Here is a 21,936-nt window from a genome sequence, read left to right as displayed (position 1 = left end):
ACCTTCTCTTTTATTTCACCAAAGAACCCAAGTCAGTCAAATTCAATTTACATTTAACAAATCCTTGCTGTCTTTCATATGTTAATCTATACATTTCCAAGTAGCAATTTATTTTGTGTCTTATAATACACATATAAAATTCCTCACTACTGATATCAGGCTGATTGTCACTATCCCTCTTCCCTTCTTTTGAACATGAAGGCAACATTTGATTGTCCCCTGGTGTCACGCCCATATTTAAAGAGGATTGGAAGGTTGTAGACAGAATCTTTCATCATTTCTTCTCTTATTTTACTCAGCAACCAAGAATGCATCCCATCCATACTGGGTAACTATTCCACTTTCAATGCTGTCAGCAGTTGAATTATCTTGTCTATCTAATATATAATTGGCCTATGTTGCTAGGTTCGGGAAGGGGTTTCCATTATGAGCTCACTGATTAAGGGTAGATTAGGCACTAGGTAAGTAAGTGCAATGCATTTTATTAATCATGCTTCTCATGACAAATCTGAACTGGAGGTTGACTTACCCTGATTGACAATAAATTCTATTTCATTGCACAAGTAGGGATAGAAGACTTGTGGAAAATGTAAATTAACCGCAAGATGCTGGAAATCTGGAATCAAAGCAAAAATTATGGCAATACTTTGGTGATTCTACCAAAATCCATGGAAAAAGAAACACTCAAGGTTGAGGCCATGATGTTCAGCTGCCAGTGGAGACAAGTGAGGAAGGGGTTGCAAGTGGAATTTGAAAATCTCATTCCCAAAGGATGATTCTGGATGCCACTACATTTAGAATGCATCCCAATTTTGAAGGGAAGGGTTGAGGACAGGGAACCAGGAATCCAATTAATGGCCCATACATCTCTTTGAGTGGAAGCTGAAGCCAAGCCACCCATTGGGAGAGTGACAGGCCAATTTTCAAGCCAAATGGAAACAGTCTGGATCATGTTAGTGCACAGTTCTGAAGAAGAGATATATCAGGCTCTACTCTCTTCTCATTTGTTGGGCTATAAAACAAAAGTGAACAGAAATAAACTCTTTTGGTTAGAAATGCAACTGATGCAAATCAATATGTTCCTTCTGTGGGTCTGGCAGCATCTATAGAGAGAGAAACAGATTGATGTTTCTAGTCTGAAGAAAACTTTTCAGTTTTCAGTTCTGAAGAAACGTCACTGGGCTTGAAACGTTAACTCTGTTTCTCCGTCCACAGTGGCTGCCAAACCTCTGAGTTTCTCCAGTATTTTCTGTGTTTGTTTCAGATTTCCAGCATCTGTAGTATTTTGCTTTTATTAGTGCATAGTTGCTGGAATCAAAGGGAGCAGAAGTTAAAATTTGCTCTTCCTGTTGAAAGGTTTTAGATGCTGGGGGATCCAACACTGAATCATGTAGTTAACCTTCCATTTGGCTGTTTGGCCATTTTTTTGGCTCGTGCAACTCACAACAAGGCTGCCTGAATGACCTGCATATGCAGAAGCTGGCAAGTTTCATCTCCTGTGTACCCATCAGTGCCAAGCTCAGCATCATCCCCAATTTGTGCAATGGCATTTCGAGACAGCATTGCATGAGTGACCCTAATGTGGCAACAGGACCTGGAGGTTGTCCATGTGTGAGGCTCCTGGGCCAGGTGTGAAGACTGAGCTCACATTTCTGGCCGGTGGCCTTTTTTCAGAGTCCAGGATCGCTGGCTTTCTGAGGCAGCACCAACAGCCTCTGTCTTGCAGGATCATGTGAGTTGTCAAGATGCTAAACTCTGGAATTCCCTCCTTAAACCTCTCCAAATCTCCGCTCCCCTTCAAAACTCTCCTTATATCCTACCACATGTCATTATTTATCCCTAATATGTCCTTACGTGGCTCAGTATCAAATGTTTTGAATCATTCTGCTGAAGCGTTTTGGCATGTTTTATGATACTAAGTGCACTTTGTAAATGAAAGGTCTAATTGCTCCCCTCTTTGGGCAAGAATCATATAAAATTAACACACAAGTACATCAAGCAATGAGGAAGGCAAATGGTATGTGCCCTTTGTTGCTGGATGTATTGAGCATGTCTTACTGCAATTACTTCAAACTTTGGTGATAGTAAGATCAGGTCTGTGCTCAGATAGTGAACATTCAAGAGCTTTAATAAACATAACTGTATACAAAGGTTAATGGCAAGACAATTCTTCGGAACCCTGCAAACTCAAGAGCTAAATCCATGTGATCTAAAGCCTCTGCCTCAGTCGCTATTCTCAGAATAAAGGTTTATTTAACTGTTTATTCTATGTTGGTGAGACTTCATGTATAGTGATGTTCCCTCTAAGTTGTGAGATTGCATGTTTATACAGCTGGTACATACTCTGTTGATGAGCATACTCAAGATTGAAATCAATAGATTTCTGAACAGTAATTGAATAAAGGAACATGGAGACGGGACAGATAAGTTTAATTATCATAAAGGTTCAGCTATGATCTTCATGAAGAATCCAACAAGTGCTAAAGGCCAACCCTGAGGGTGGCACGGTGGCTCAGTGGTTAGCACTGCTGCCTCACAGCGCCAGAGTCCTGGGTTCAATTCCAGCCTTGGGTGACTGTCTGTGTGGAGTTTGTACATTCTCCCCATGTCTGTGTGGGTTTCCTCCAGGTGCTCTGGTTTCCTCACACAGTCCAAAGACGTGCAGGGTAGGTGGGTTGGCCGTGCTAAATTGCTCAGAGTGCCCAGGGATGTTTAGGTTAGGTGGGTTAGACATGGGAAATTAGGTGAATGGGTCTGAGTGGGATGCTCTTCAGAGGGGTGGTGTGGACTTGTTGGGCCAAATGGCCTGTTTCCACACGGCAGGGATTCTACGATATCAAGCCTGGACTAGTTATAAGTTAATAGGTCACATCAGAGTAGCATGTTTTCATTGACATGTCATGATTCAACATAAGTTCAAGTCTGAAACCATTATACTTCCAGGTCACATGCTAAGATGCAGTCAAAGAATGTGTCTCTTAAATGTTTCTGACAACATCACCTTGAGAAATAACTCACAGATCTGGATTAATGTCTCTGTTTCTATTTAAGTTGTAATAAACATCTGGTTCAGTTTTGAGGTTTTCAGTTGATTAGCTACAATAGTTTTTTAGTGGTTCCAAGACTTGGATTGTTTTTGAAATTTATGCCATGTAGACATTGCTACCTAGGCCACTCTTCATTTCCCTGGAGCAGGTGAAGATGAGCCTCTTACATTCTGCAGTCCTTTAGTTAGGGACACTCACAAAACTTTTTGGAAGGGAATTCCAGGATTTTGTCCCAGCAACAATCAAGAAAATGGTGATATAGTTCCAAATAAGGATGGTGTGTTGACTGGGAGTGGTCAAGATTGTAGGTTTGTAAACTGTTTTTGAAGCAAGTTTGGTGAGTTGCTGCAGTGGGAATTTTCCAACTAGACAGCCCTCTGAACTCAACATTAACTTCCACAATTTCAGACCAGGAACTTTTGGGAAGACCTGTTTATTTATCGTTCACGGTGGGGAGGTGATGGCCTAGTGGTACTATTTCTGGACTGTCAATCCAGAGACACATTCTGGGGACCTGGGTTTGAATCTTGCCATAGCAGATGGTGGAATTTGAATTCAATAACTATTTGCAATTAAGAATCTAATGATGACTGTGAATCCATTATTGGTTGTTGGAAAAATTCATCTGGTTCACTAATGTCCTTTAGGGAAGGAAACTGCTGTCATTACCTGCTCTGGCCTACATGTGACTCCACAGCAATGTGGTTGACTCTTAACTGCCCACCTACCCAATTATGTATGGGCAATAAATGCTGCCTAGCCAGTGATGCCCTTGTCGTGTGAATAAATTAAAAAATACTCTGGAAAAGTGCTTTGATTTTTGTATAACCGTCACCACCTCTGCCTGTTCTTCTAAAACATCTTTGCTACTTAATCTCCCCTGCCCTTCCCCTCCCCTTCAGCAGCATAAAATCAGTTGCATCTCATTTTTTTTTCAATTCGGAAGAATTGTCGAGTCGAAAAGTCAGTGCAATTTCCTTCTCCCCAGATACCGTCATCCCTGCTGAGTGTTTCCAAGATTTCTTATTGGTAGTGCAGATATCCACTATTTAATATTTTAATCATGTCAGTGTTTCGCCTGTAACCTGCAGGTGGCGGTGGAGGCGGAGGGCGGATCGATTCTGCCTGTGACCTGCAGGTGGCGGTGCCGGCGGAGGGCAGACTTTCCCGCTGGCGTTTGTTTCCGTTAAGAGCTCGGTCGCCAGTTGGATCTCAGCGGAAGGAGCGATCGGAGTTGGACAGGACCGGAGAGAGGGAGATATTGACAGTAAGTGAGTGTCTTTCGATCATGGAACTTTGTCTAGTCGTCACAGGGAGTCCGAATGGCTAAAGGGGAGTATGCTTCCTTCTTCCTCCCTCCTCCCTCTCCATATTTTATCCCAACTCCTGACTGTATCATTCCTAAGCCTCCCTGTATTTTCCACCTTTTACCCCAACACCGTGCCTGTTGCTGTACTCCTTACCCCAACTAACTGTCTTCGTGTTGGCGGTGATCCCTGCTCTTAAATTTGACCCACAGCTGGGTTTATGCCCTATCTGGAAAGGAGATGTGTGTTGTGCACACTGCTTGTGACAAATTGTCAGCATACTCAGTTATATTCTAGCAAATCTGTTTGTTATGCCTAAAATTATTTGTTTGAACATTTTTTTATTGCTTAGGCTTGCTCCCTACTCATGGGTCTGCCTTCTCTCAGTCACTGCAATGTAATTTTGGAACCTCAAAATCTTTGCTACTTAATTATTTCCTTTCAGAAGCAGATGTAATCTTCCAACTGTGCCCATTTTCCTTTGACCAGTTGCTCTGTGCTGCTCCCCACTTCTGTCTATGACTTTCATCCACTTTGTCCTGACTATGCCTAAACAGCTTCTTTGTTTCAATGCCAGCTTTTGTATTTATTTGCTCCTTGTCTTTCTTCCAGATCGTTACTTCACTGTTCTTTTGTAATTGTATAGACTGGTATGCAGGCTGCATAGTTCTCCTCTGCTGTCAAATTCCATTCAAATTGTTAATTTTAGAATTGTTAAGTGCAATAAATTAAGCTGAACATAATTAACATGTAAACTACAAGAGATTTGGGAAAGAAATGGTCAAGATGAGGCAAGATACACTGGCAGCAGAAATATAGAAATCTAGTTGTATAATAAAACCTGCATAGTGCAGCTTGCATATTCATTTCATATCTTGGTGAACGTTGTTGTTCTCTTCAGTTTAACCTGAATTCTTCCTAATATTTTAAACAGTACAAGGCAGTTACATTATTCTCTTGTATTATTTTATCATTGCATTTGTTTCTTTTAGTAATTTGGAAACTCAGCCAGGATGATTCACTCATCCTTGAGTAAATTCCCCACCTACTCTGCACCTGTCTTGCTGCCCTCTGACCTCGCTTCAGCTGACTATTGCATTGCCTGGATGTCTTCCATCTGTTCTACTCTGAGCTCTTCTGTCTGCTTGACTGAACTTCCACGTCACGTTTTCCCTCAGCAGCTGACTGCCCACCAAACTCATGATTCCCAAACACCAGTGTTAATATGCAGCCTGTCTATGTGCATAGAGTCCCCACACTCTCTACATGAGGTGTTTGACCCTGCATTGCCCAATGACACATAGCTGGAGTTGGGAAGTTGCTAAGAGTGCAAGTCCACAGAAACTATATAACTTTGATCCAAGTGCAATGGCCTAGTCTTAGCAGCTTCCTACATGTAATTGGTACTATGTTTGCTAATCTTAGTATGTGAAACCGTGCAATAAAAACACATAAGGCAGCTATTTCTGCATGTTTCATTGTGGAGAATTAGATAAATAGTGCTTTCTCAGTTCTGATCTTGTAACGGTGTTTTTTGCCCCTCCTTTCAAATTTTAATAGGCCTGTTATTGTGTGTGTTGCACTCTGTGGTACTTGGGCAATAAGTTATTAATCAGTTATTAGTGTTTTACATAGGTGGTAGAGTATCTTTCACCAGATTGAACCAGTTTAGAGGATTTTGGGGGGGGGAATTGGAGCCAGGTAGGAAAGTGGGTAAGGGAAGAGGAAAGCTGTTGGTGGTGAATGGGACAGGGGCATTGTAGGGCTTGGATAGTGGTACCAAGAATGGGAATGTACTTCACGAAATAAGAGGATCTGATATTTTAGAATGCACACAATGTGAAGGAAAACTACTCAAAAATATTTACAACATGACATCTTTCATTTTCATAGCCTTTAACATCTTAAAATGGTGCAGGGTGCTTACCAAATACAATATATCTCAGTCCTGAGCTACCCAAGGACGGTGATTTTAAAAGCTTGATCAGACAGAGTTTTTAAGAGATTATAGTAGAATGGTGAGCTTTAAGGAGATAATTTCAGAGTTTATGCTGCCTAAAAGATGAAAGAATGGCTGTTAGTGGAGAAGTAAAGGAAATCAGCAATGCGCGAGACACCGAGATTGGAAGAATGCAGATTTCTGATAGGCCTAGAGGTGGTTACAGGTTAGGCCTGTGGAGGGATTTGAACACCATGAGAATTTCAAAATTTAGTCAGTGTTGGACCAAGAGTTCCTGTGGCTGAGGAAGACCGTGTGATGTTCGAGAGCAGCGGAACTGGAGCAGGGAGACAATGGGCTATTTTATGATGTAAAATTAGGTGGAAGGAATTAGTTATTGGTAAATCAGTTCAGAATATGCTGATTCTAAGATTCCTGTTATTCTGCTGCCAAAATTTGCTACATGCTCACCTTTAATCAACATTTCTCAGCTGTCAGTAAATGTGGAGCTGGAAAAGCGCAGCAGGTCAGACAGCATCCAAGGAGCAGGAAAGTCAACGTTTCAGGCTGAAATCCTTCATAAGGACTGGGGAGAGGGAGGGAAGCCCAGAAATAAATAACCGGGGGTTGGGGAGGGGGGCTTGGGTGAGGGTAGATGAGATGGAGATAGGTGGATGCAGGTCGGGGGTTATTGTGGTTGGTCATTGGGAAGGGTAGAACGGACAGGTGAGTAGGAAAATGGACAGGATGGGGGTGAAGAGATTTTGAAGCTGGTGATACAGGAGGTGTTACACCTGCCCCTGCACCTCCCCTCTCACCTCTGTCGGAGGCCCCAAGCAATCATTCCAAATCGAAATCCAGCACTTCATCTAACCTCCTCTACTGTATCCGTTGCTCCCGATGTGATCTCCTGCATATCGGGGAGACCAAACGCGGGCTTTGCGGATCATCTGTACTCTGCATGCACCAACCATGCTGCCACCACCCCCCAGCCATTTATTTCTGGGCTCCCCTTCCTGACAAAAGGTTTTGGACCAAAATGTTGACTTTCCTGCACCTTGGATGCCATCTGACCTGCTGTGCTTTTCCAGCTCCACATTTATTGACTCTAGCTTCCAGCATCTGTAGTCCTTACTGTCTCCAGGTTTCTCAGCTGGCACAGTGGTTCCCGACTGATAGTTTACATTGGCATATTCCTCATTTCTGATTTGTACATTGTTGATTTTGTTTAGGTGGTCAATTTTTTTTGAGCGGTTTCTAGCATTGTTGCTTTTGTTTCATTCAGTCAGATGTTGTCAATGTTGCTGGCTTAGAGTGTTGATCCACTGTAAGTTGGAAAATTAATTTAAGGTTTTATCAAGTATAGGACAAACAAGTGAAAGAATTTGCTTGCTCTTTCATGTCAGTGATTTCCAGTCAATTATATATTTTGAAGTATAGTCTTTGTTGGTTTGATAACCAGTTTGGGCACATTGTTCATAAACAGCATTGATGAATGACCAGGATTATTTTGTTTGTCGAAGGATAAATGTTGTTTGGAACATGGGTGACCTTTCTTGGTTCCTTTAGAAGAATGCCACAGGATCTTGTTAAACATGCAGCGTGCTTTACCATCTCATGTAAAATACAGCACTTCTGACAAGTAGTGCTGTACCAAAGCTATTGTGTTCAGTCTTTAACATGCAATTTTGCTCTACATGCAAATATTAACTGTTGTGGGCAAGGTTGACACTTCAAATAGATTGTAATCAATGCTTTTAAAATATTGACTTATTGTGAAATAGAAGTAAAATGGTCATAATTGTTTGGTCTGACACTGCCCTACAAATTGTCTACAGTTCTTCTTTACTCTGCTGACACTCCATCATTCTGATCGCAGTCCCATCTGCCTTCCTTCTGGAGGCCATCCTTTGCCTACTTAATGGAAAAGCAAAACTCTTTTTCCTATCAGTGTTGACACTAAAAGCTTATATACTGCTCAAATAATCTTTCATTTGGTAAAGTTTTCATGCTTCTCCTTAAAGGTCAAAGAGTTAAATTTCATAATTCAGCTCCTTTTAAATTATAGAATATAGAACTTAGAATAGTACAGGCCCTTCGGCCCAAGATGTTATGCCAACCTATTAAAGATTAAAACCTACTTTAAGATCAAAACTAACCTGCATACCCTTATTTTGCTACTAAGAGTGGAAATCTGTCTTTGGCAAGTGGTTTTGGCAAGAACAAAATACCACTTCCTTAGTCTTTAAGAGAAATCTTCATGGTATGTTTGTGGATATTTACAGATCTGATAAGTTTTCGGTTCTAATTCTCAGTTTAAACCAGTGTTCTCTCACCTTTATTGTATGAGGTGCTGGCGAGGCACTCATTTCAATTTCTCTCTCGCTCTAGTGGGCTGATGACCAAATTTCACAAAGAAATATTACCACAACAGTAGGCATGGATCTTAGGAAAAAAAGTTTAAAGCAATAATTTGATCATTTAATTGAGTAATAAAATAACTATTTGAAAGTATCATAGCGGGAGAGCTTTAAAAACTTTCTCTTTATCTTTTGTGGTCAATAAGTGGAGCTAGAGAGAGAAAAAGACTCTACCAAGTGCTGATTACAAGGGGAGGTGGTGAGAACTGGAGCTGTGATAAGAAGTTGTTTATCTAACCCCAAGCTTCGTTTATCTCCGGTTGGGAAACTCCAAGATGGCCTTGGCTGTATGCACAAGACCATGGCAAGCAGAAGCGAGTACCACTCAGCCCGAGCATTCATGCTATTGAGCTTGCATTTACGGATAGCTTTTCCAGAGCTGGGAGTTCAGGAAGAGAAGAATGAATGTGTGCTCTGGCCCAATCCATTTAATTATCTGCCCATGCTCCCAGTTAAATGCCCACCGACACAGCACCCAACCCCTCATGATGGCATGACCGACTTTCATTTGCCTCTGAGCCAAACCATTGTCTCCTTGAAAGCATCCCAAATGCCATGCTGCAGACACACCATACTGCCAGGTCAGGTCCTAGGCTAAGTTAAATTGCTCACGCTGCTCTGATCTCCAGTCACAAATACTTTCTCCTGCACTTGATGATTGGTTCATTAGTCAGCAGTAAATGTGGGTGATAAATGGCCTTTGACTGGAGCAATTGCACCTTGCAAATGCTTCCAGTTGGACTCTGCCTGTATTTTGAATGATGACATCAGGAATGTGCCTATGTGAAGGAAATTTGGAGAAAGATTCAGTGGTTTTTGTCAACGTTCGTCCCGAGCCACTCTGTTGTCTGCTCAAAACTTGTTGGTCTTGTGGAGCAAGGTGTTGACCCCAACTGAGTGTTTCACAGTGGCACATTTCCAAGGTTTAGACTACATCTGAAGGGATGCGGTAAAGCTTGGCAGCTGCTGCCAAGTGCAGTGGGGAAAGATCATTGTCTAAGGTATTTCTGTCAAAGTACAAAAGGGGTGTGTCCAGTTATAGGACCTTCCCAATACTTCATATATAGGTAAATATAGTCTTACACAAGTAACAGATGTCTTGGTTTGTTTGCTGGAAAGACTCAAATTCCAATGTTTGTTTTCTTCATATGCTACTGTCCAGAGCCAAACTGCTTGACTGACTCTCTTTATGAATAAAGTCAATTTTTTTGAAATAAAAAATAGGAAGTATCTCAGTGTCTGTACTTTACCTGTAAGCTATCTGTTGGATAAGCCTTGTTTGAACAATCTGGTTGTCTCAGTGCCAGCAGTGGTTGTTAGCAAGTAAAGCAGATGCTGCAAAATTGAAATGCCCCTGTCCCCGATTCCTAAATCCTTCAGGTAGTGGTAGCCTTCTTATGTTACTGTTTAACATTGTCCATGTGGTAGTTGGTTTCACTTGTCTTGACCTGGATGCTTTATATTAGTCACTTGAAGCCAGTGTCCTGCTGTCAACTTGCCACTGTTCCAAAGTTGCAAATGTGTCTTCCAAACAACCATTGCTTGCATCTCAAGCATTCTCACTTTGAGAAGTTGGTGACACTGAAAGGTACTAGCTTTTCCAAACTCTGTTCATAACTGACCTGCCTCATCCCAGCAAGTCTCCTCTGTACCCTTAGCAAAGAGTCTGGTGTCAGAAATGTTTTCACTGCTGTAGCTGAGGCCTTCTTAAGTTCTAGTTTTTATATCGTGTTGCTCTAATTATAAACCCATTCATTTTTAATCACCTTACCATTTCATTGCATGAAATCCAACCCAAAACTAATAATTCAAGTAGACCTTCAGGACCCATTATTTCTGACTGAAATTTTGCAAACCTTTCTGTGAATACCATGAGCAGTGCCGATTTTGCAAATGTCACAACGTCTGGACTGACTCCAAGTCAGCCTATCGCCAACAGGTTTCAAGAAGGAATTAGCTTTAGTTCTTAGGGCTCAAGAGTTCAAAGGATATGGGAAAGTGAAAACAGGAGTAGGATGATGAGCCTTGATGGCCTACTCCTGTTCTACTTTCTCGTTGTCTATGTCGTAAAAGTCTGCTAAGTGCTCCAATAGTAAAACTTCCAGGGTTTGACCTTCCTTGAAAACTGTGATCTTCATTCAAAGGATTCATGAAAAGGCATCACACCTCCGCAAGGGGAATTTTGAAAAAAACCCAGTTTATGACCAGCTGGCTGAATCAAACTGCTTAGCGTGTCACGAATGAGTGCAGGCTTTGGAAATTGCCATGGGATCCACATAACAACACAGTGCTGTGACTTGCCTGACCAATTTGGACTTTGTCTGGTTATCTTACAAGATGTCATACACAGAAGAGGAAATTGCACACTATTTTGCTTATCTTGAACCTCTGAAAAGTAGAACTGACTTTATTGTTTATCTCTACAATAAGTCCTCCTTATATTTATGGTTGTGTAGCTGAAAATCATAACTTTATGTGAATTAGAAAAATTGAAGTTAAGGCCAGAGGTAGGTTCCTTAAGATTTTTCTTGCACAGAAAAATCAATTTGAAATATAACATCATTCATGTGCAGCAGTATGAATTCCTCCCTGAAATAACTTAGAGAATAAAATACATCAGTAAATACAAGATATGTAATATACAATGCAATATTTCTTATGAAAAGAAAACCCCTTTGCAGGACCTTTTTATTTAATGAGGTTCCATCTCGAGGCTGAATTCAGTCACTGCAAATGGTACTGAATTGCCAGAATTGCTTGAACTGATTGATTTCTGCCATGTGATGAAGCACCCAGGATCAAAGTGCAAGTATAAGTACAGGATTAAGAAGTAGCTAAGGAACAGATCTCTGGGCTTGGGGATAAGAACTACTGGGGGAAAGGATGTGTCCTATTGCCAGAAAGTGAGGCTGGGATGAGGGAAGGAACAGGGCTGTGGTTGGGGTAGGAACTAGGTTGGGATTTCAGGAAGGGCGTGCAGTGATATTTTCATAGATTCATAGAATCATAGAATCCCTACAGTGTGGAAACAGGTCCTTTGGCCCAACAAATCCACACTGACTCTTGGAGCATCCCACCCAGACCCATCCCCCTATAACTCCTGCCCAGTGAAGTGGTTGAAGCTACCTCACTGAATGTTTTTAAGGCAAGGCTAGATAAATTTTTGAACAGTAAAGGAATTAAGGGTTATGGTGAGTGGGCGGGTAAGTGGAGCTGAGTCTCAAAGATCAGCCATGATCTTATTAAATGGCGGGGCAGGCTGGGGGCCAGATGGCCTACTCCTGCTTCTAGTTCTTATGTTCTAACTCACCTAATCTGCACATCCCTGAACACTATGGGCAATTTAGCATGGCCAATCCACCTAGCCTGCACATTTTTGGACTGTGGGAGGAAACCAGAGCACCCGGCGGAAACCCGTGCAGACACGGGGAGAATGTGCAAACTCCACACAGACAGTTGCCCAAGGGTGGAATCGAACCCGGGTTCCTGGCGCTATGAGGCAGCAGTGCTAACCGCTGAGCCACCATGCTGCCCCAATTGTACCGCTCATCCTGTAATACTCAGGCTGCTGTTTATTTGAATATTGGTTTGAGTCTGAAATAGTGCTGGGTCCAATATTGAGGCTTGGTATGTGGGGAGTGCAGAATTTGGGGTAAGGGTTGGTGGTTCTATACTTGCATCTGACCTATCCTTTCTCCCACTTCTATTCTAAATTAGTTAGCTTTGAAATTCTACGGTACATGTTGGTGAAGGTGGTAGTGGAAAGTTGATGTTACAGTTTCCTGCTCTGAACATTCCAGTCCAGAGAGACTTATCTGCACTGCTTTCCCTTTGTACTTTTCAGTCACATGCTGGTCAGATTCATTCTAGTACGCAACTTAGAGGTCTGATTGTGCCTTGTATAAAGAAAGATTAACATTTTTTATCCCATTGATAATATCACTTTGCAGCCAATTACATATTTTGAAACGACAACCACTGTTTTAGGAAACATGGCAGCTAATTTGTTCACAGATGACCAGGAAAGCAGCAGTCTGGTAATGCACAGATCACATGTTTCAATGGTAGTTGAGTGAGTGTCTATCATGACACTGAGGAGTATTCCCTTAGTCTTCCTCGAATGTTGTTGCAGATTTTGCCTCCACCTGAGGGTGTCAGAGTTACAGTCTCCCTGGAGTCAGTTCTGAGGAAGGATCACTGGACCCGAAACGTTAACACTGATATCTTTTTCTCCCCAGAGATGCTGCCAGACCTGTTGAGGTTTTTCAGCAACCTCTGTTTTTGTTCCTGACTTACAGCATCAGCAGCTCTTTCGGTTTTTATTTTGCAATGTAGTTAATCCTGGCTAATTGGGTTTCTTGTAGATTACAGAATGTTAGATGTTGAAGCATGGATTCTTCTGGAAGGATGAGGTAGATGGTCTTCAACAACTTTCTTTGAGATTTTTCACTGATGCATTAACTGGGACCTGGACTAGTGAATTTAAAGTTCTTTACTCTTCCCTTGAAAATATTCAATGACGACCTTTCAACTGGAGCTTTTAAAAAACCTTTTCTGTCATTATGGCTGGCTCTTGGTTCACAGCAACGAAATGTCAAACTTGTAGCACTATAGAGCCTTTTGACCACCCTGCCACCCAGCCTCATCCCATACGATGTTATGACCATTGACAAGCTTTATAAACCGTTTCTGTATGTGAAAGCCAACTACACATCATTCTGCCCATAGAAAATAATTGAGAATGCACCAGTGCAGCATACACTACTCTATCAGTAATGGAATGCTCTATCTTACAAACGTTCCATCCTCGCTCAGTTGATGATTCATGTTACTATCTAACAATCAGATCTAAGTGCATCAGAGGCTGAATTTGAGCCACTTCAATTAAAGGTATACCTGTGGAACCTGATTCCCTCCATTTTGGGAATGGGAATGACAGGATTTAACTAGATTTGTTCACATAAGGAAACACACTGCAGAACAGTGTGTGGATATCTCCTTCATCTCTCATATCTCTCAGATTTCTCTTAAGACAATGAAGGTGGCATTTGTAAACAGTCTAAGTTTCAATTTTAAGATTTACGTGGTGATATCTTTTTGTTTATTTCTAAGAATCATCGCTGTGATGTAAATAGCTATGTGATAACAACTGTATAGTTATAAAAAGCCAGCTTGATTCCATCCAGCTGTTAACTTTTGACTCCATTGCACGTTTGCAGCACACAATCTAGCTGAACACCTCCGTAAAGTTTTGAGGAAATGCTGCATTGTCAGAGGTGCAGAATGGTGGTTGAATTCAGAAGGGGCTTGTTGAGAAATGGTATACATGAAGACAGCTGCTGTCTGTCAAGCTATAAAGTAAATTTCAGTATCAACAGGCTCCTTGATGTTTATTCCAATCATGTACCCAATTTTGTTTCCTCTCCCTTTATTGCTATTCCATTAAGTAATTCTTGGAAGTTGGAATAGTTTCTGTTTTGATCATTTAATTAGTGTATTGTACAGCCTTCCAATGTTCTCTGAATATGATCAATGTACTATGGCATTATGCATTTTACCTTACATTCTTGTAAATGAGTAGGGAAATGGCATAGTTGCCTGTCGTTAGATTTTACATAACCCTTGAATGATTTGAATGAAATGACTCATAGGGTATTCTTAGAGTAATAGAGCTGCACAGTATAGAAACAGACCCTTTGGTCCAACTCGTCCATGCCGACCAGATATCCTAAACTAATCTAGTCCCATTTACCAGCATTAGGCCCATATCCTTCTCAACCCTTTCTATTCATATACCAATCCAGATGCCTTTAAATGTTGTAATTGTACCAGCCTCCACTGCTTCCTCTGGCAGCTCATTCCGTACATGCACCACTCTCTGCGTGAGAAAGTTGCCCCTTAGGTCCCTTTTGTATCTTTCCCCTCTCACCGTTTGCCCTCTAGTTTTGGACTCCTCTACCCTGGGGAAAAGACCTTTGCCATTCACCCTATCCAGGCACCTCATGATTTTATAAGATTCTACAAGGTCATCCCACGGCCTCGAACGCTCGGGGGAAATAGCCCCAGCCTATTCATCCCCTCCCTGTCGCTCAAACCCTCCAACCCTGGCAACATCCTTGTAAATCTTTTCTGAACCCTTTCAAGTTTCACAACATCCTCCCTAAAACAGGGAGACCAGAATTGAATGCAGTATTCCAAAACTGGTCTATCCAATGCCTGTATTGCCTCAACATGACCTCCCAACTCCCATACTCAATGAACTGACCAATTAGGGCAAGCATACTAAACGCCACTTTCGCTATCCTGTCTACCTGCGTCTGTACTTTCAAAGAACTATGAAACTGCACTCCAATGTCTGTTTGTTCAGCAACACTCCACAGGAACTTAGCATTAAGTGTATAAGCCCTGCCTTGATTTGCCTTTCCATAATGCAGCACCTCACATTTGTCTCAATTAAACTCCATCTGCCACTCCTCGGCCCATTGGCCCATATGATCAAGGTCCTGTTGTACTCTGAGGTACCTTGGCTGTCCACTACACCTCCAATTTTGGTGTCATCTGCAAACTTACTAATCATGCCTCCTAATGCTCACATCTAAATTATTTATATAAGTAACAAAAAGCAGTGGACCCAGCACCAATCCTTGTGGCACACCGCTGGTCACAGGCTTCCAGTCTGAAAAGCAATCCTCCACTACCACCCTCTATCTCCTACCTTCGAGCAAGTTCTATATCCAAGTGGCTAATTCTACCCGTATTCCATGTGATCTAACCTTGCTAACCAGTGTACCGTGGAACCTTGTTGAATGCCTTACTGACGTCCACATAGATCACATCCACCGCTCTGCCTTTGTCAATCCTCTTCATTACAACTTCAAAAAAACTTAATTAAGTCAGTGGGACACAATTTCCCACCTGCAAAGCCATGTTAACTACCCTTAATCAGTCTTTGCCTTTCCAAATACATGGAAGTCATGTCCCTCAGGATGCCCTCCCACAACTTGCCCACCACTGATGTCAGGCTCACTGGTCTGTAGTTCCCTGGTTTTTCCTAGCCACCTTTCTTAAATAGTGGCACCATGTTAACCAACCTGCTGTCTTTCAGGACTTTACGTGTGGCTATCGATAATACAAATATCTCAGTAAGGGCTCCAGCAGTCATTTCCCTAGCTTCTCACAGCTTTCTAGGGTACACCTGATCAGGTCCCAGGAATTTATCCATCTTTGTGTTTTAAGTCGTCCAGCACCGCCTCCTCTGTAATATGGATATTTTTCAAGATGTTGCTATTTATTTCCCCAAGCTCTCTAGCTTTTTTTATCCTTCTCCACGGTAAACACTGATGCAAAATACTCGTTTAGTATCTCGCCCATCTCTTGTGGTTCCACACGTAGGCAGCCTTGTTAATCTTTAAGGGGCCCAGTTGTCTCCCTAGTTACCCTTTTTGTCCTTAATGTATTTGTAGAATCCCTTTGGATTCTCCTTAACCCTATTTGTCAAAGCTATCTCATATCCCCTTTTTGCCCTCCTGATTTCCCTCATAAGTATACTTCTACTGCCTTTATACTGTTCTCGGGATTCACTTGATCCCTGCTATCTATACCTGACATATGGTTCCTTCTTTTTCTTGGCGAAAACCTCAATTTTTATAGTCATTCAGCCTTCCCTACACCTACCAGCCTTGCCCTTCACCCTAACAGGCACATATTGTCGCTGGATTCACGTTATCTCATTTTTGAAGGTGTCCCATTTTCCAGCCATTCGTTTACCTGTGAATATCTGCCCCCAATTAACTTTTGAAAGTTCTTGTCTAATACTGTCAAAATTGGTCTTCCTCCAATTTAGAATTTTAACTTTTAGATCCGGTCTACCCTTTTCCATCACTAGTTTGAGACTAACAGAATTACTCACTGGCCCCAAAGTGTACCCTCACTGACACCTCAGTCACCTGTCCTGCCTTACTTCCCAAGAGTAGGTCGCGTTTTGTTCCTTCTCTAGCAGGTACATCCACATACTGAATCAGAAAATTTTCTTGTGCTCACTTAAGTCCTTAACACTATGACAGTCCCAGTCTCTATTTGGGAAGTTAAATCCCCTACCATTGACAATAAGCAGGGAGTCAGAAGATGAAGCCTCTGACATTCGGTTCTTATCTACCGGTACTGTGTTTTGACGTCCTGAATATCCAAAGTGAATGCAACAAAAATCCAGGCCTCTGAATCTAATAAAGTTTAAAACTGTTTTGATAACAGGATAAAGATTTCTTGGGCCATTGTTTGTAGAATTGCTGCAGTCTGCCTTTTCGCTGTCCTCGTCATATCGCGTCTGTACTAAACCTGGTCTGAACGAAATACCAATATTATTGGATGTTCATGGGTCAATTTAATGTTATTAAATAGAAAAACAGGTTAATATTTCAAGTGTGGACACTCTGCTGGAACAACTTTGCCAGTCACAATTGCAGCATTAGCCTGGTTTATGTTCCACTCTATGGACTTTTCCTTTTATTTCCAACATTTTCTTAATATAAACAAAATCCTGCAAACGAGGGGATATGCAAAGGTAGGATTCTGAAGAACTAGTTCTTTTCTTGAGGTTAGAAGGACAATATTGAATGTAGTTTCCCCCACACCCCTTTGCTGTACACTTATTGACTCATCCCCACTAGTGGAGAAGAGGGCATCCCAGTCAAGACTATTCCTTAACCTTACCCACTGCTCATGTATTTATTTGTTTTGTGCCTGCTGACTTGGTATCAAATTCCAGTCATCTTATGCTACCGTCATTAACGTGACGCAGTTAGGCTACCAAATAATTGAAGTTTGTGAACACAATTCACCAATGGGAGATTCATAAACATTCCAAATGACTGAATAATAGGTTTGAGAGTTTAGTGTTAGCAGCTTTAATATTTTCTCAAGAAAGATATGATTAACAGATTGTTATTGTTACTGTATCCTATATTGATGCATCAATCATGGTAACATGCAATCCTGTGTGACCACAGTAACTTAAACCAGCTAAGTTGACTCTTTTATATCAATACGCACTTGTATTGTGTTTTAAAGTCATCTTGACAGCTTGTGGACTTTACACTTAGTTGCGTTTCCAACTTCAACTACTCCTGCTACTAGTCCCCTTGTTTATCCTGCTTCACACAGACATATTTAGAATCGTAGGATCTCTACAGTGCAGAAAGAGGCCATTTGGCCCATCTGTGCTGACCACCTAAAGAGCATCCCACCCTTACCAAGCCCCTATCCCTGTAACCCCGCATTTCCCATGGCTAATCCACCTAGCCTGCACGTCCTTGGACACAACAGACAATTTAGCATGGCCAATTCACTTTCTTGATTCTACTTGCTTTCCTCCATTTGAAAAAGAAGGTTCATATTCCTTTTGACGTTTTTGCCAATTACCTTAAATCTAGGCCGTCCTGACATTTTGCCACTGAAAACAGTTTTTCATTATTTTAGCCTTGTTGGATCCATTCATGGCTTTGAACAGTTCTGTTCATCTCTTCAACTTTAATCACCTGTAAACTCTCAATTGAAAGGAGAACAATTTTTCCCAACTGCTATTGTAAGTGATTAATTTTTCTTGTGTTGCTTAGTAATGCATATACATTGATATTCCTGCCCATGTATCAGTTAAACTAATTTCACTTTTCCTCAACCTGGAGACAATAAGAATTGCAGATGCTAGGAGCTAGAGTCTATAGGTGCAAGGCTGGAAAAGCACAGCAGGTCAGACAGCATCCGAGAAACAGGAAAGTCAACGTTTTGGGCCAAAATCCTTTGTCAGGACAAAGGAGTTTCAACCTGAAACGTTGACTTTCCTTCACTTTTCCTCAACACATTACACCTACTAATAGGTCAGGCATGTTAATATGCAGATAATGTATGTTTGTGTCTGAAGTTTATATGACATACAGTTTGTATCCAAAAAGACATTTGTTGTCCCATGGATGAATCAAGTGTTTGAGGCATAGTGTCCAGTCCAGTTTTATAGTGGTTGGTGGCCAGATGAGACGATTGACTATGTAGGTTCATAACAAGATTTGAAGAATAATGTGTTGTCCACTCTTATCAGCATTCTTGGCAAATGAGAGTCAAATGAAAAAGGAAAGCTGAAGCACATTTGGTGTATTTTAAAGAGCTGCGCTGTTTGTGAATTTGCACCACAATCTTGCCGCATTGTCCGTTCACCAAATTTGTGACTGCATCTACATAGCTAAGATGTGGAGGGAACCATAGGAGAGTAGAAAGCAGCAATGTGCCTAATAAAGTGAAACAGATAATGAAGGAACAAGTGAAACAGATAATATTCCAATCATACAATGTCTGTGGACAGTGAAACATAGTTAATGTTTCAGTTTGATTACCTTTCTTCTTGCTTCTGACGGTCTGAATGTTAACTCTGTTTCGCGATCACATACTGCCTCACCTGCTATGTATCTCTGACATTTATGTTTTTATTTCCGGATGCCAATATCTGCCGTAATTTGCTTTTCATTATCTGTACCAGACAAGATGCAATGTTGCATGCTACTGAGTATCAATCAGCCCTACTTTGTGGCAAGCCAAAGTGCAAGGCCAAATGAGAATGCAATATTGTGTCACTAAATAGCAACTAGCAGAACCAGATGAGGCTGAGGTAGCCACCAAGTATAGCAATTAAGTTTATGTCAAATTTTTACTTTGTCATTAGTTTACAAAAGATGTTTTGTGAAGTCAGTCATTGTTTAAAGATGATACCAAAGTAGCTACAGTAATTGCAAAAATGCACAATTCAAGGAGAAATGGATAGCTATGAGTCATGGGAACTGTGATTTGTTTTTTACAGCCACCTGATCCAGGGTTGCTGAAACTAATCACACGTTTTGGGTGTGTGTTCTTTTCATCTTTTGCAATTCAACAGTTGGCAAATAAATCCTGATTGGCTAATCACTGTAGAAAATCAAGTGCTGTGGAGACTGGGCAGGAAAATGTAGTTGAGGCAGACATGAGATCATCAATGATGATCAACTTGCAGACCAGACTCGCGAGGCTGAATTGCCTATTCCTGCTCATAGTCCTGATGTATGAGATTCATAGTACCATTTCATACCTTACACCTGTGAAATACCTTACCATTATAGTTTTGAAAACTTTTTTTTTTGTTCTTTAATCATTACTTTCTCGTTGACTTTTCTCAGCCTTGGTTGAGCTTTGTACTTCAGATTCTTTAAACTTTGGTTTAAAGTTTCTATTTAGGAGATGTACCTTGTAATGTGTAATTGCTAACAAGTACAGTTTGGAGTAGTTCTATTGGAATCATATTTTGAACTGCCAATATTCTGATTTATTTTTTGTTGAAAAGTATTTTCTACTTTTGCAATCAACTTTTTTTGTTTTATAGGCATTTCAGCTGAAGATCAGATCATAAAACTCAAGTTGGAGCAATGAGGTTATCAGGTAAGAAATAAAATCAAGAATTTGCTACATTGAATATCATTTTCCCATCAGTGTTTGTTTGCATTGCAGTAATGTTGAGCAGTGTGGTGACTGTCTGAAATTGAGTTTGGCATGCCATAGAATTACCCATTTAGTACATAGATTTGTTTTGTGTTGGGAGCCTGCATTATGGTTGTTATACAGGTGACTTCTGTGAAAAATGTTTTAAACAAATTATGCGTGTGCTTTAAATGTGTAAAAGACACAGCATTTAGAGTGGTGTAAAAATAATCTGTGTTGTAATGCTTTTGGGGAGACTTATCTAAAGATTCCAAAGTTATGAGTGTTCTAGATCCCAGTGCAGGTATCCTTGCCTTCAAACATGAATATTAATCAGGATGGAAGTTTGAAAATTTGTTTTCAAAATTACATTGAATAACGAACTTGACGCAAGTTCATTGCATATACCAAGCTGCTAAAGTTATTACTATTACAATTGCAAAGTTATCAAGATTCCCACATGAATGACTGACCTGTATAAGGAGGAATTACACCGTACTGTCCCAGCAACAGCCTTGGAAGAAAAGATGGGCACCTGATGGGTGACTATAGCAATCACCATTATTTTGTGATAACTTTGTCCTAATTTTGGGCGTAGATTATTGTAAATTTGCACTCTTGAGAATGAGCCAGCTTTTAGGGTATGCTTTATTGGTCTGATCCCATCCTATTTTCACAATGATACAATTACAGTATGTAATTAATCCACTCCAGGGATGAGCTTTTTGGTTGACTGAAATAATTAAGCTATTTCAAAATTGGAACATATTTGCTTTTGAATTTAAATCTATAATAGTTCTTGGCACGTGTGAAGTCCTTGAGCACCTGTATGTTCCTCTGTAATTCCTATGTTGAGCCTGAGAGAGGTGGGAAGCAGGCATTTTAGGAAGGGAATTATGATCCTCTTTCTGAGATGAAGCATTGTTAAAGTTTAATTTCTTACTCTTTATTTACTTTCAAAATCATGCACTATAGGGGCAATCCATTAGTGTTTCCAGGGCAATCAGGAATGGGCATTAAATGATGGTCTAGCTGATGATACCCACATCCCATGCACAAATGGAAACAAGGCTATTTGCTAGCCTAATAAGCCTAAGTCCTTTCTGTCTTACCTTAGAGCTTGGATCTTTTAATAGCAAGAATCATTCTTGGGAGTCTTTGCTGCGCTGACTCCATATTACTTATCTGCCGGGGACAAGAAACAGGGGTATTTTGCAACTGTGTTGTAAATTAGTTTGATCACATATCCTGTGACCTTTGTTCTATTTTTGACTATTCATTACATATTACAGCATGGGAACAGTGTCTATGGCATTGTTTATTTTCTGCACAAGCATTTGTCTACCTGTTCTATGTCCCTTTATTTCTGTTTCCTTTAACCACCAACCATCTAATCTGTTGTTAAAAGTTGACTTGATTGCTTTTATTATTCACCCTGGTAGAGCCTCATAAGTATTTAAAAAAGAGAAAAAAATTCTCTTCCTTGTCCTAAATGTCTCAAATTTCATTTGAAAGTCTTCATAAATGCTCAAATGGTCTATTTATTCCATCTCATTCCATTGAATGAAAACAGTCTCAATTTTACAAGACAACAAGGTGCAGAGCTGGATGAACACAGCAGGCCAAGCAGCATCGTAGGAGCAGAAAGGCTGACGTTTCGGGCCTAGACCCTTTTCCAAGGACCTGTATCCCTCTGCTCCTTGCCCATTCATGTATCTGTCTAGATACAT

General features: G+C 40.9%; 1 protein-coding gene across 2 annotated transcripts in view; it reads left to right on the top strand.

Moving 5' to 3' along the window:
* The first annotated feature begins 4,164 nt into the window (after window positions 1–4,164).
* Window positions 4,165–21,936, top strand: part of fam3c (FAM3 metabolism regulating signaling molecule C) — a 37,751-nt gene continuing 19,979 nt past the window's right edge. The window contains exons 1-2 of one of the 2 annotated variants that reach the window (XM_020516427.2): window positions 4,165–4,318; window positions 20,112–20,167. In XM_020516427.2, coding sequence (XP_020372016.1) covers window positions 20,155–20,167 — 13 coding nt within the window. In that variant the 5' untranslated portion in view covers window positions 4,165–4,318; window positions 20,112–20,154. The remainder of the gene's footprint in view (window positions 4,319–20,111; window positions 20,168–21,936) is intronic. The other variant, XM_020516421.2, reaches the window with a different exon arrangement.

This window comes from Rhincodon typus, chromosome 18 (genome assembly GCF_021869965.1).
Source record: "Rhincodon typus isolate 14 chromosome 18, sRhiTyp1.1, whole genome shotgun sequence".
In the NCBI taxonomy this organism is placed as follows: Eukaryota; Metazoa; Chordata; class Chondrichthyes; order Orectolobiformes; family Rhincodontidae; genus Rhincodon; species Rhincodon typus.
Note: the sequence above shows the minus strand (reverse complement) of the source record. Positions and strands in the feature narration are given on the sequence as shown.